Below are 15,099 nucleotides of genomic sequence, written 5' to 3'. Positions count from 1 at the left end.
TACTTGAATTTCTTTTCTCCCTCCTTTTCTCCAGCTCCGAGTGCATGCGCCCGAGTAGGACAGGGGTCCAGGTGCTATAATGCAAAGGGATCCCTGGAGGTAGCCGTAGAGTGTGAGTGACAGAGCCAGAAACCAGTTTATCACCATAGGCCACCAGCTGTTGACTCCTTGAGTCAGAAGATCCATAGTCTTTTGAGGGTGAACTTCCAACACAGGCTGCCCTTAGCTCTCTGACCAGTGGACTGTAACTGTGGATATCCATTTTCATCATGGAGGGATGAAAAGGTTCCAAAGGACTGTTTTTGTTTGTCTCTACTGTTTTCCACATGAATTTTGGTAATTTTACAGAAAAAAAAGGCCTGAGAAGCTTTAACACATACTTCCAACCTCACTCCTAACTTTTATCAATGGACAGGTTCATGTTTATGGATTGTGAGCAGTGCTTCCCCACTGTTTTGTTTTTAAAATTTCACCTGCAGGTGGGAAACCTTTAAATTTTCTGGGAAGCATGACTTTTTAAAAATTAATATATTTTCTATTGATTTCAGAGAAAGGAAGGGAGAGGGAGAGATAGATAGAAATATCAGTGATGAGAGTCATTGATCTGCTGCCTCCTGCACACCCCCTGATCGGGAATTGAACTGTGATCTCCTGGATCATAGGTCCATGCTCAACCGCTGAGCCACACTGGCTGGGCAGGAAGCATGACTTTTTACCATAGGAACACTCCTTTCTCTTTCCTTATTGCATATATAAAAATTGTTTGGTAATTAAATAATAGATGAGTGTCTCAATATACATTCTCCCAAATCTGCAGTTTGACAATTAAGAGTTTTTGCACCATGAATATGTTTTCACATCTTTCCTCTGCTCTAGTTTACATTTTTACATCCAGAATCATAGAAACCTAGAAGCTGAGCTCTGAACAGACTCCAGAGCATATGTGGTATTAGACGTGCTGCCCCTCATTTTCAGGTGCAGGCGCCCTTCAACTGAGGGCAGTGACATTCTGACTGTTCCCAAGGCCTCTCAGTGCTACCATCAGAATTTAACTCCTCACTCCTACGTCAGTGGTTCTGAGAGCTTTCCACTTACGCACTAGTTAGAAAAATAAATTTTGGTAGCAAGCATAGAATTGCCAATTTTTAATTTGTCTGATGATGGAAATACAGTCCAACTACTATCTATCATCACCATGATTTCATAAAGTAAAAAGTGCTGTAAGTTTAGTGAGGACATAATCTCAAAATAAAGGACAGTCCTTTAAATTATAGAAATTGAACTTGATGGGAAAAAACACATTGTATTATTCTGTTGTCTCTTATTTTTCTGTGGACCAGTGAAAATATACAGGTCTACTGACCTGTGTTTGGGAACCTCTGATCACCTACATTGTGCTGTTTAGAGAAAGTGATTTGAAAATTACCACTGTACTTGGATTGCTGTTTTATCTGTCACTGCTCTTTGTGAAGTAAAAAAGTAATACAGGGAGCCCTGGCTAGTTTGACTCAGTGGTTAGAGCACCCACCCGCTTACTTGAAGGGTCCTGGGTTCGATTTCAGACAAGGGCAAGTACCTTGATTATAAGCTCGATCCCTGGCCCTGGTTGGGGCACGTGCAGGGGGCCACCAATCCATATGTCTCTCTCACATCGATCTTTCTCTCTTTCTCTCTCTCCCTTACACTCTCTGAAAAGCAATGGAAAAAATAACATTGGGTGAGGATTTAAAAAAAAAGTAATAGAAGGAAAATAATCTAGAATAACCAGTTCTTAACTGTGATTCATAATGTTGATTTCCTGCTTGTTTAATTTCCGCTCAATACTCTGAAACTGAGTGTCCCCAGGGGTTGGGAGGGTGGGGGCATGGGATGGAGAAAGTCTGCTATATGTGTATGTGCCTCTTGAATTTCAGATGAGATTCTGGAAGTGTTATCTGATACTGACGAGCAGTTTATGATCCAGGAGTTTCCAATAATTATCAGTGATGATGACGATGATAGTAATGTGGAGGGCCCTGTGATAATAGAAGAGGATGCAACTGATGAGGTCCAAATTGTCTCAGTTGAAAAGGAGATGGAGCAGTTTGCGCTCTCCCAGTGCAATTCATCTGATAATACTGGTGAAAATCTCTGCCAACTACCAAATTATGCTGAGGTTGAAGTAGAGATTTCAGATATAAATATGTCAACTGATGGAGAGCTTGTACCTGTGGTGGAGCAACCAAGGAAAAGGAAATGTAAAACCAAAAATATATGTGTGACACCTGGTAAGCCAGTCAAGCCAAGTATCCCTGTTCCCCCAAGTAGCCCACCCAGTGTGCCAGCCATGCCTGCCTTGCCCTTTCCCCTGGATATGTGTGTCTTGTCAGTTCTGCCTTTCCTGCCTACCAACCCTGTGCCATTTCAGCAGCTGCCTAGTGGTCAAGGGAGGCCACCATCCCAATGAAGAGGATCTTTCTAGGAATGGGGGAGGAATGCCCAAGTCTTAGTATTTACCACTCTATCTGCCTGGAGTGCTTTCTCCCTGAACTTTTTGTTCTGCAGATATCCCAGTTTTCTTAGGACCCAGTCCAGTTGTCACTTATAGGAAGCTGTAAGTCAGTTGCTCCTCCCTCCTGGTTCTTAGACCCTGTCTCTATTAAAGCACTCACATCTGCATCTGTTCCCCCAGTAGACACTGAGCCTGTTGATTGGAAGACTGTTACTCATCTTTCAGTCTCTCCCAGGGTCTGGTGTTTGGCACATAACAGATGCTTAATAAATATTTTAAATAAATGAATGACACTCCTGATACTAAGTCTCTGGTGAGAGCCACTAGCAGTATGGGTGCTAGACAATGGTGGAAAGATTTGGCTTTCACATAAGGATATAAACCACTTTCCTCAGAGCAAGTATGTGAGATATGCCATGCCACTCCTTGTACTGCTCACACCTCAGTTGCCCTCACAGTTCAACCTCAGCGCATGCTCCTGTGACCTCATTATAAGTCTCAGTACCTGTGACAATCCTACTCAGCTTATTCTGCGGGCAGCTCTGTCACATCTGTAAAATATTTCATACTGACTGATAGAGCAGTATGCAGGCTTCAGACAGACAGTTGTTGCTTATAGATGTTGCTCTGGGCTTGGCTCTGGGGGGTCCTCCTGAGTTTCTGCCAGTTGCTTGATGGTGCCAATTTTGGGGGTACAAATGAACTATTATCTTTTCAGTTGTTAGAGGACAAAAGCGGGTTCAGTCTTCAAAGAAGAAACTCATATCAGTGAGATCTAAGAAGTGTGAGATTAGGTACGTACCACTCATGTTCAACCAACCAGGAATTGATTGCATGATTGTCAGATGTTAAGCAGCTCACTGGGCATATGTGGGGGAATAAAAGAGGGTGAAGGAGTCTGGTGGAGGAGAGGGGCAAAGTTTCCATCCTTGAACTGGGAAGGCATAAGCAGGAGGAGGAGGCCAAGGCTGTGGCTGCTCCCCTCCTCCCTTTCCCCCAACAAAGCTGGGGTGGCACTCTGCAAAGACCCCTGCAGTTTCCCGGGCAACTGGAGCCCTTTTGCCCTGCAGCAGCTCAGGCCTCTGAGGTTTCCTTTACCCTTTAGCTCAGACGAAAGAATGGTGTGTAACCAAAGAAGATACTCTTTTTTTTTTTCAGCCTCATGGCCACCAGTTTACACTAAACCAAAGCAAACACAGTGGAAATGGTGAGAAGGCAGAATTGACATGTTCCAGTCCACTAGAATTGGAGGGAGGGCAGGCAAGATTATCTTCCAGGTTTTTCATGAACTCAGTTACTCTTACTACTTATATATATTCTTGCAAAATTTTCAAGCTTTATTAAACATTAGGGTGAAATAGGTTGCTTATAGTTCCTTTATTCTTATTGAGCTATATATAATTGATACTAAAAACAACAGGCCATTTAGACCAAAGACATGTTAATACTTAAAGGAAACAAAGAATGAATATATTTTCTCATTTAAATTCTCACTTTTTTCCTTAATAATATGATGCAGTAAGCATAATTCTCTTCGTTTTTTTTTTTACTTGCATTCAGGAGTGATGCACACTTATATCTGAATTATCTTACAGTAGAAGGCATATATTTGAAGGATTGTATGTTTATTTTTTTACCTGTATTCTGGGGCAATAAATGCATCTTTAAAAATATATATATATTCTTATTGATTTCAGAGAGAGGAAGGAAGAGGGGGAAAGAGACAGAAACATCAATGATGAGTCATTGATTGGATGCCTCCTGCACACCCCCTGCTAGGGATCCAGCCCACAACCCGGGCATGTGCCCTGACCAAGAATCAAACCACGGTTTCCCGGATCATAGGTCGGTGCTCAACTGCTGAGCCACACCGGCCGGGCCAGTAAATGCATCTTAAGGGGAGAAGAGGAATGATGTGTCAGGCACTGGGCAACACAGCAATTTGGGCCTGAGCAGAGAGACTCTGTTTCCACACTTCTCACCGGGTGAGGCAGCTGACAACAGTCTGGCTTGTTCTCTATTTAAAGGCTCCCCTTCCAGCAAAGTTTCTTCTCTGGATTCCTAGATACATATTTAAGCTGCTTTGCCTATAGAAATGGGTGTTTTTGGTCACTCCCAGGTTGCTTTGCTGGAGAGTGTGACAAAAGAAGAAAGAAGCTGCTGCTTTGTCATTGTCCTCTGCTTCATATATAGGAGGCTAGCCTGTTTGGACTCCTCACCGTTGCCTTGGTACTTCCTGTTTCAGTCTGTAGGCTTCCTGTTGTGCTTAGTATTGTTCCTGTGGAGGCTGCTTACTGGTCATGGTATCTAATTTGGGTTCCCATTTGCGATCTTGTTAACTCCTCTGATGTGGAGACACAGCCTGCAGTAGAATGGCACAGGCACTGAGGTGAAGGTATGCTAAGCCACAAAGCCTGCTTGCTGTGAGCACAAACACATGCAAGAGTCACATTCTCCGCTGAGGTCTGCAGATGGTTCTGGTCTTCATCTGCCACCTTTTCTGATGCAAATTTGCTTTCAGAACTAAGTAATTTGAGGCAGAAATGCTAGTCATATCAGGCTTTGGGGCAAAGAACCTTACTTTAGCTGCATTTGGCTGGTCTGGTACTTTTTCCTTCTCCCTAACCCCAGTCACCTTACATAGGGTTTATTTTGTGACTTAAGGGTTAATGATTGTCCTATGAAGTCAGAAACTCACTTCCCTGTGTTTGCTCCTGTTTTATCTTTCCAGCTCTGTGGGCTCATCTCTGGACTTGTGGATTGTTCCAGCCAAGATAAAAATGCTTTAGTTTCAATAAGTAATTAATACAAGTGTGAGTCCTTTATGTGTTCAGCACTATTCTTTGTGCATTTTAATTAGGCCTTGAAAGATGGGGCAGCAATAGTGATCATGTGACTCAGGTCAGAAGATTCAGTGTCTCTGTGAACTTTGGGTAAGTCGCAACCTTTGAGCTTCAGTTTCCTTTTCTGCAAAGTGGAGATCACAAGACTGGTAATAGTTTCTTTGGAGGGTGGTTGTGAGGATTAGCTATGATAATGCAAAAGGAAGTTCTTGGCAAATTATAAAGCGCTACACGGGAGGCTGTTCTCAGTGGAGATGTGGTCATTCTAGGCCTGGGCAAATAGGCTGTACTGAGGCATGAATGAACTGTGGGAAATCACAGCTTCTATCCAGGGAATGCTTAAGTTGCTCACTTTGGCCAGAGTGAGAATCGCAGTTAGAAGTCAGGAGCCCTGGCTGGTGTGGCTCAGTTGAGCGCCATCTCATGCACCAAAAGGTTGCCAGTTGGATTCCTGATCAGGGCATATGCCTAGGTTGCAGGCTTGATCCCTGGTAGGGGGCATGCAAGAGGCAGCTGATCGATGCCCCCCCCCACTCTCTCTGAAAAGCAATGGAAAAAATATCATCTGGTGAGGATTAAAAAAACAAGAAAGAAAGAAATAGAAGTCAGGACTAGCTTGACCTGGGCGAAGAAGTCAGTGGGGCATAATTGAAATATGGCATAGGAAAATTATTTTGGAGGTATATTTGTGAGTTACATTAAGAAAAAGAGCCTGGAGGCAAGGAACACAGGGATGCTATAATATCCATGCATAAAGGGGAGAACAGGGACTTGATCTAGGGTTGTGACAGTAAGGTGGAAAGGATGGAAAAGAGTGGGAAGGAGATAGCGGTCTGTCTTTGTGCCTAACTGAATATAGGGTAAGGGAGAAATGAATCAAGAAATGTCTTTGAGGTTTTTAGCTTGTTATAACAGAAGTTGGATAATTAAACACATTGAGCTGGAGACATGCTCATGTCAGTCAGTTGGATATTTGCATTGGACAACTAATTGTCAACTCAGAACTAGATTTCAGGAGAGAGATTGAGACTGAAGATATAGGTGTGGGATCACTCCTGTTGAGTATATGCAAGGAGTGAAGAGAAAAAGGCTATGAATAGAACCTCGGGAAATGTCCTCATATAAGGAGCTGGAAAGAGAAGGGCCAGCAAGTTTTCCAAGTCTCTCTTGACCTGTATAGATGCATTTCTTCTATTTATTTGTTTAGCTACACAAGACTCAGTTGAATTGTTTTTGCAGGAACATTGATTGCAATATACCTGGATGTTTCTTGCGTGATGTTGAAAAGTTAAAGCAGTATTCTGGAAGGAATTTCAAGAAAAATAAGGATGAACTTATTCAGAAATTGTACACCCTGATTAACAACACTGTCTTTGAGAACAAGGTAAAATCAGTGAAGAAGCACTGATTGAGTATACCTGCTGTGTGCCCAGCACTCTTGGGTGCTGTGAGGTGTGCAGATGTGCTAATAGTGTATTTTCTGTCCTTGAGAAGTACCAGCTTAGATGGGGAGATGAGACATGCTTATGTGAAAGAAACAGAGCATGTTTGTGGATTATAATATACAGTCCAGACTGTTACTACCACAGGAGACCAGGAGAGGGAGAAATCACTGAGACCTGAGTGGTCAGGAAATAGGATTGCCTGGAGGAAGTGAGACTTGTTCTGGTTCTTGAAGGATGCTAAGTGGAGAAAAAAAATCAGTGATGGGTGAGAGCATGTGTTGAGGCTTGACTATCTGGAAGAGGAGGTTAATGTAGAATAAGGTGACCTTGGGCATGTTACTTGAGCCCTCTTTGCCTCTGTTTCCTTATCTGTAAAATGGGGACAATCATAGTACTGTACCTCCTACTTCATGGAATTATTGTCTGGCTTTTAGGTAAGTTAATACACCTGAAGTGCCTAGAGCAGGACTTATGGCATAGTCAGCAATACATGGTAGCTTTTTTTTGATAGCATAGCACTAGATAAAGGAGGGCCTTGGGAATCAGGTTGGGGGGCCTAAATTGAAATCAGTAGGCATCACTGCACAGGGATGTGATATGAAGTGGTTGCTGAAAGAAACGAATCTGTCAGAAGCAGGAGTACTGACTAAATTGGAGAGAATCTCGGGGCAGAGAGACCCATTGTCCATTAGGTTTTTCAGACCTTATTGTCTGCAGGGAAAGTTCTGTCATTCTAAAGGTTCCCCATTTTTTGATGCCCTTCCTGATGTCACATCAGATGACTGATTAGCAGAACCTTAAGTTTTGAGTTGCATTTTCAATTGTGTCTCACTCCTCTCACACACAGGTCATGTCTACCTCAGCTCATTTGTCCTTCTCTTGTGGCTGCCCCTGACTTGGTCTCCATGCGTGGGAGCACAGACCCTGCACTGCCAGGGTCTCAGCAATCTCCCTCCCTTGCATCCTGATGGCCTGCTAATCACCTTTTCCTGAGCTTCAACTTGCCTTTTATTCTCCCTAGAATGTTTTGATTTGCAAAAACTCTAGAGTTAATATTTTCTGGTATGTTTAGAACTGCTTTGTGATTCACTGTCTCCTTGCTTTCTCAGATGCCAGAGAGACTGGATATCCGCTGGAATAATAAAATGCTGAGAACTGCTGGCTTGTGTAGCTCTGGCCTATTTCATTACCCAAAGCAGCGTTACACTAAGATTGAGATTTCTCTGAAAGTCTGCGACTCTGCAGGTGATGGCAGGAGCATGGCAGCTTTCCCAGTGGGCTCTTTTCTTCTGACACGGTGCCTGTTAAGTTACTCTTAGGTGCTGGTATTCTCTGGCAGCCTGTGTCAGCCCTGCACAAGCCTACAGTGTGTTGCTTAGAGGACATTATTATTGGATGTCTCACTATCCCTGAGAGTCCTACATGTCCATCTTTCCAGTAGGCCTAACTTTCTCTCTGCAGCTTCCTATTGCCAGCAGCAGCATCTTCATTCTCCCAGTAACTGAGGTTCAAGGTTCCCGATATCTAGCCAATCACCAAATCTTCATAATGACTCTCCTATCATTTCTTCTCCATCTTTGCCTCTGCCCAGGTATGGGCCCTTGTCACCTCACTCTTCTTCCTGCTGCATTCAGTCTCCTGCACACCACTGCATTGCTTTCCTGCCAAGAAACCTGGGGCTTGCCAGTACCAGAGCCCAGCTTTCAAGACTGTCATAGTCTGCCCCTGTGCCTCTCTGCCAGGCTTGGCTCCCCTTGCTCCACCACTAGCCTGTGCTCCAGCAAGGCTGGCTTCCCACTGGCTTTCAGAATGGACCACACACTTTCCTAGCCTCAACCTTTGGTACATTTTTCACACCTAGAATGGCTTTTATAATTTTGCAAATCCAGTCAATTGTTAAGGGCCCTGCTCAGATAGCAGTTTCTCCATGGTGCTTCTCCTGACCTCATCGTATGGTCTTGGTGATTGCTCCCTACTCTGTCCACTTATGTTCCTGGAGGGCGGGAACCAGGTCTTGGCCAGATGTATTTCTGGCAGAGTCCCACAAAAAGATGAGCAGGCTGAAGCTGCTCTGAAAAGACTCACTCAAGGCTCTGCCATTTGCCACATTGGGTTGAAGTGGGTAGAAATTTCACTTTCAGAATCCGGGGAAGATCACACTCACGCCCATCAGCACATGCTTATATAAGATGGCTTTCTGTGTGGTGGGGCTGATTGGGTAGTGACTGGAAGAGACTCGGTTTAAGTGCCCATGGTTTCTTTTTATTCCTCTTCCAAGACCGAATCCGGGATACTTTGATCCATGAACTATGCCACGCAGCCTCCTGGCTGCTTGATGGCATCCGTGATTCTCATGGTGATGCATGGAGATATTATGCCAGAAAATGTAATGTGGTGCACCCAGAGCTGCCCTTGGTCACCCGTTGCCACAACTACAAGATTAACTACAAGATTTATTATGAGTGTTCTCGGTGCAAAACCAGGTAAGACCCTTCTCAGACTTTTTCCAATTATGTTTTTACTATGGCCTCCAAGTGGCTCTTTAGTGACTAAATTAGTAAGTACATGGCTATCTGATTTGAGGAGTAAAACATCTCCTTTCCATGTCCTCTTTTCTCCAATCTCCCCTACTTTGAGCCGGCCTGACCACTGCCGCTGCTTGGTGCCCCACTCTCTGAGAACCCCCAGAAGACCTGGCTTTGGGCCCAAGGCCAGCACAGAGAAGAGGCCGAGTTACAGTGACTTCATTGTGTGGTATGCCTTTCCTCCTTAGGGTTGGCCGCTACACCAGATCGTTGAACATCGAGCGCTTTGTCTGTGCCGAATGCAAGGGACCTCTGGTTCTGCTGCCATTAACTCGGAAAGATGGGTCCCCCATAAAGCCCCATGTGGGACCCTTTGCCAAGTATGTGAAGCAGTATTACGGATTAGTTAGGCAGCAGACTGCAGGCATAACCCACGGGGATGTGATGAGAACACTCAGCAAGGATTATTTTATCTGTAAACAAAAGCAAAACCATTAAGGTTATCTGAGAGGGTAGCTGTGTGAGCTGAGCCATCTACTGGTGAAGAAGTTTTAGAAAAATATCTTTGTTTCTATGAAGTTATGAATATTAGAATTTAAATCCTTTTTATACTGTTGATGATTGTTCTTTAACCAAGGGTTCTATTGTCCAGCATGTTGTGCCCTTTACAGTGCTCCGAAGCCCTTTGGGCCCACCTTGTGTCTTACACTCCAGAGTTGTGACGTGTAGAAGGAAATGCAAAAGCAAAATACAGTTTCAAGAGTGGCTAGTGGAGAGGATGTGAGTAGTGCTGGAAAGGGAACACGTTTTAAAGCCAGTATTTCAAAATGAGGGCTGCTGGCAGATGTAACCTGTAACGCCTACCTAGAAATAAAAAACATGTTTCATGAATTTAGTGTCTCTTGCTAGCTGAGCCAATGTAATTGCTCATAAAATAAAAAAATAAAATGTTTTTGGCAATTCACTTGTTAGCAGTCTGTTCATTGACAACCTGTGCTGAGAGCCGAACAAGCCCTCAGGTCTTTGTCCAGGCCCCCCAGACATCTGAAGCTCTCCGGGATGTTCCGGAGAGAGCATTCTCTGTTCTGGATTTTTCTGATTGTTGTGATTGCTCAGAAGTATGCCAGCAGCCTCCCCACCTCTGGGAGCTAACTGGGATGTAGATAGAGCCAATGTTGTATTCATTCCCGATTGCTGCTATAACAAGTTACCACAAGCTTAGTGACAAGTATCTTACAACTCTGTAGGTTGGAAGCGTGGCACAGACCTCACTCAGCTGCAATCCAGGTGTGGGCAGGCCTGCAGTCCTTTCTGGAGGCCCCAGGGGGAACCCATTTCCTTGCCTTTCCCAGCTTCTAAAGGCTGCTGCAGTCTGGGCTGCGTGGCCCCTTCCTCCATCTTCAAAGCCAGCAACGTCTGCTTTTCTGACTCTCTCCCCTTTTGCCTCCCTCTTTCACTTTCAGGGACCCCTCTGATGATAGTAGGCCCACCTGGATAATACCAAAGCTTATTTTAAGGTCAACTGATTAACAACCTGTGCCACATAAGGTAACATATTCCCAAATTCTGGGGATTAGCGTATGGCCATTTCTGGGAACTCATTATTCAGCCTGCCACACATGTCTTTACTAGTCTGGCCTTACTGTTGTTTAGAAGCTGCATGTGTTCTGTCATCTTCCCTCCTTCCATCCTTCCTTCATTTGGCAGGTGCTTAGTGTTTTTTCAGTGGCCACAAATGGAAGCCTAGCCTCCAGTTTAGATGGGATTGGGTGTGTACACAGCATGGCACGAGCTTCCCCAGCTGTATCCTTGGATCCCTCCTCTCCAGTTGCACCTCCAGCTGTATCTGTGGTCTCATTAAAGGCACTGCTGGCCTATAAAACTGGATCGTGACACACTGGTGACTTAGGGGGAGCTGACAATGCAGTGATTCTGCCCCTACAAAGGGAGGGTCTGGGCCTCTCCCTTAACTCAGTAACCCTGTCACCTGCCTTTTGGGGGAGCCCTGGTCATTTCTTCCACTCACTTCCACCCTAGCAATGGCCATGGGACAAAGCTCCTCAGAGCCCACCCATTGCCTCTAGATGATCTTTGTGCTAATGACTTGGCTAATCATCTGATCTCGTTCCTTGTTTTCCATCCCACTGCCATTTCATTATGAAAAGCCTGTATCACCTGACTAACCATGACAGCCTTCTCACTGGTCTCTAGAATACCATCACCTGACCCCAAACTAACTTTCAGTCTTATTTTCAACCTGTCTCCTACCTGAATCCTTAACTCTAGCCAGTTTGGACCGGTTAGAATTCCTCCACTAAGCATTGCCATTTTCAGCCTTCTCATCTTTGCTTCTACCCTCCCTTTCTGGAAAGACTGTCTTTCTCTTTGCCCTGGGAAATACTACTTGCCTTTTAGGGTCTGCTCATTTCTGTCTTCAGGAAGCCGTCCCAAATGGCTCTAGCCATAGTGCTCTGAGCCCCAGGTTCACTGTGTGTGCCACGTTTGCCTCGTGGCCTAGACTGCTTGGTATTGTTACCTCTCACCACATCTTCCCTGCTGGCCTAAGCTTCTGGAGTACAGAGACTACATCTTATTTATGTCTGACGGCCCCTTCTCCAAAGTATACCTATACAATGTCCAACCAGCCAGTTGACTGCTTATCCTGCACCCATGTACCTAGGTGCTTCCCTGCAAGTGACACGAGTGCCCAGGAGGGCAGAGAGGAGGCCAGACATAAACATGAACAGGCAGCATTAGTTAGCTCAGTCCCACGGACAGGCGAGGAGAAGCAGGAAGTGCATCCTGGAGCCTGGGTGGGGCTGGCTGGAATGATGCACCACTGCCACACCTTGGTCCTCATTATCTTGTTTATTGAAAGGTTTTAAGCAGAATTTTAGACATAAAAGTGAGCAAATACAGAGGTGTTGGGGACCATAACTAATCACTGCTGGGCTGGAGGCCTGGGCTAAAGCCCCAGGGGGACATCTTCCACCATGCTGTTTGCCTCATGCTCTTCGTAGATGGGGAAGGCCAAGGTCTAGTTACTGAATTAAGAGTGTAGTGGGGCTCCGGACAGCCAAGGGAAGAAGGGCCTGAAGGCAGCCAACTCTGAATCGGCAGAATGGGGTTTGGCAACTAAGGTGCAGCAATGGCAAAGTCCCCAGAGCCAGGAGGGTGGTTCCGTGGGAGACATGGTGGTGCTGGGGCTGCCAGGAAATCCCAGGAGTGTACATCTGGGGAGCCATCCCAGGAGAGAGGGAGGGAGGAGCCTGGAATGTGGGGGGAGTCAGGCTGCATGGCAAAAGGGTTGTCCTCAGCCCAGCCTCACAAGCCTGAGTAGGAGGCCTCTGTCGTCTCAGACCAGGACGAATCCCTGCGGGAAGACAGAAGCTGCAGCTGGTGCCCACTTTGGCCGGGGCAGCCCAGTCGCAGAAGTAGCGTCCACATCCGCTCTCGGAACTTGACCCCTACGAAGGCATAGAGCAGCGGGTTGAGGCAGCAGTGCATATAGCCCAAGCCTGAGGTGACGGACTTGGCCACGTCCACATGGCTTTCTCGGCTACAGTTGCGGGCCAAAGCCCCCATGTCCATGAGGGTGTCCACCATCACCACCAGGTGGTAGGGGGTCCAGCAGAGGGCAAAGGCCACCACTACCACCACCACCAGTCGCATGGCTCGCAGCCGCCGCTGGCCCCTGGAGACCAGCAGCACAGCTAGGATGCGAGCATAGCAGTAGGCCATGACCATCAGGGGCAGCAGGAAACCAGCCACCAGCTGCAGTAGGCGCAGAGCCGTGCGGCCCAACTGTGGGAACTTGTACTGGCAGTGGGTGGCATTGAGGCGTGCATCTTGGTGGGCTGACAGGAAAATGAAGTCAGGGAGGGCAAAGAGTAGACAGAGCCCCCAGACAACTACGCAAGTGAGGGTCACACGGGCTGGGGGCCCCCGGCGGTAGAGCTGGGTGGCATGCACTATGCTCAGGTATCGATCAAAGCTGATGCAGGCCAGCAGGAGGGCCCCTGCATAAAAGTTGATGTTGAAGAGGGCACCTGCCACTTTGCAGAGACCAGAGCCAAAAACCCACTGGACTGCAGCGTCTACTGCCCAGAGGGGGAGGGTTAGCACCAGCAGGGCATCAGCTATGGCCAGGTGGAGCAGGAAGGTGTCGGTGCTATTCAGGGCTGCCCGCTGGCTGAGCAGCACAGCTGCCACAGCACCATTGCCCAGTAGCCCCAGCACAAAGAGGAGGCCATAGAGGGCTGGCATGAAGGCCCGGTCAAAGTTCAGGCTGACGTCTTGTGGGCAGGGTGGGGAGTCATAGCAGAAGTCGCTCTCATTTTCTCCTCCATAGTCAAAGGAAGAGTTATAGTTTTCCAGGAGATAGGCAGAATCAGAGCCTAGGAGCTCTAGGTAGTCACTGATCTGTGGAGGGAGGGAGGGGAGGAAGGAACAGACCCTGTAAACAGACTCCTTCCGAGATTTAGTCTGAGGAGCTTCTCTCAGAGCAGCCCCACTGTAAGGCAGGCCTTGAGGCCTGGACCACACCCTGTAATTGTCCCCACCTTTCTTCCAAGGCCACACCTCCTGAACTGCATCTGCCCAGCCTTGGCGCTGGAATGTAACTTTCCTTTTCAAAGGCTGATTCTCACTCACCTTTTGGGGCCATTCCTTTAGCCCAGGGGTTGTGGGCTGGCGGAAAGCTTTCCTCCTGCGCAAAACCCTCCTTGCGCCTCTCCTCTCTCTCCTTTCTCTTCCTTTAAGGCTTGCTGTTCTCAGTATCCCGGCCACGCCTAATTCTACCACCTTCCTCCCCAGGCACCACCCCACCCTACCCTCTCCCAGTCAATGGCCCTCCTCTTCACTCCTCAGCCTTGTCTGGGGATCCCAACTTCCTGCTTCCCATGGGGCCCCTCTACAAATCACTGTGCCCCCATATGCATGCTTTTTGCCATTCTTTTCTGCCCTTACACCAAGGACTGCCACCCACTAGGGGCTCCTCTACCGAGCTTTAGCAGAAATAGTCATTCCCCCCTTGTCCTACAAACCACCCCAGAGCTGCAGGCCTCCCCAGTGCCAATTCAGTCCAAGACAGAAGAGTCAAAGTTCCAAGTCAGAGCTGAAGGGAGCCTCGCTGGCTTTCAGGAGCGAGCCTCTACCTCCTGCATTTTACAGATGAGGCATCAGCCAGAGAGAGAATGTGACTCGCCAGTGGTCATTCTCACAAGTCAGTGGCCAAGGTGGGTTCTGAATTCCCCATCCAGTGCCCCTTCTACACAACCCCTGCATTGTCTACCTACTCACCCAACCCTCTGGTGGTACTGGCTCATGGGCCAGCCCTGCTGGTCCCCTAGTGTCCTGGGCTCTCCATACTGAAAGTAGTCTGGCCTGGCTGGGCAGCAGCACTTACCTCAGGGAGCATGGCTTGGCTGGTACTCAGACTGCTTGGCGCGTGCTGCCTGCTCCTCTGCTTTGGTGCTTGTGGTTGGAAGCCTGTGCTACACAGAGGAAGTGAGGGTTTCATGCAGTTCTCGACCGCCTCCTCTTCCATGGGGTTATCTACACCAGAACTCCCTAGACCCAACACCATTCTTCTGACCAGGGAAGCTGCTCTGGAGGAGCTGACCACAAGCCTGGGGCCAGAAAGGCTGAGTCCTAGGAAAGGGCAGAAGCAGGTCCTCAGAGGGGAGAGGACTAAAGGAGAAGCAGAGCAGGTGGGAAGTGCAGGACAGCCCTGCCTGCTGCCAGGGAAAGAACTGCTTCTCTTGCACTGGTGTAGTCAATGTTCAAATAAATGA

The 15,099-nt window shown here is 47.2% G+C and overlaps 2 protein-coding genes across 2 annotated transcripts; one reads left to right on the top strand and one right to left on the bottom strand.

The window, feature by feature from the left end:
* Nucleotides 1-44: 44 nt before the first annotated feature.
* GCNA (germ cell nuclear acidic peptidase) lies at nt 45-10,267 on the top strand (the record flags this gene model as incomplete). The annotated part of the gene is made up of 7 exons (XM_081125383.1): nt 45-54; nt 1,914-2,267; nt 3,210-3,285; nt 6,574-6,718; nt 7,889-8,024; nt 9,058-9,262; nt 9,553-10,267. 7 exons carry the CDS (start codon nt 45-47, stop codon nt 9,800-9,802), a joined length of 1,176 nt encoding a protein of 391 aa, XP_080981509.1. The 3' UTR covers nt 9,803-10,267.
* Nucleotides 10,268-12,161: 1,894 nt separating this feature from the next.
* Nucleotides 12,162-14,778, bottom strand: CXCR3 (C-X-C motif chemokine receptor 3). The gene is made up of 2 exons (XM_081125513.1): nt 14,712-14,778; nt 12,162-13,726 (listed from the first exon to the last, which is right to left on the bottom strand). Exons 1-2 carry the CDS (start codon nt 14,721-14,723, stop codon nt 12,629-12,631), a joined length of 1,110 nt encoding a protein of 369 aa, XP_080981639.1. The 5' UTR covers nt 14,724-14,778; the 3' UTR covers nt 12,162-12,628.
* Between the last annotated feature and the right edge of the window lie 321 nt (nt 14,779-15,099).

Source organism: Miniopterus schreibersii, assembly GCF_964146895.1.
Source record: "Miniopterus schreibersii genome assembly, chromosome: X".
Lineage (NCBI taxonomy): Eukaryota > Metazoa > Chordata > Mammalia > Chiroptera > Miniopteridae > Miniopterus > Miniopterus schreibersii.
Note: the sequence above shows the minus strand (reverse complement) of the source record. Positions and strands in the feature narration are given on the sequence as shown.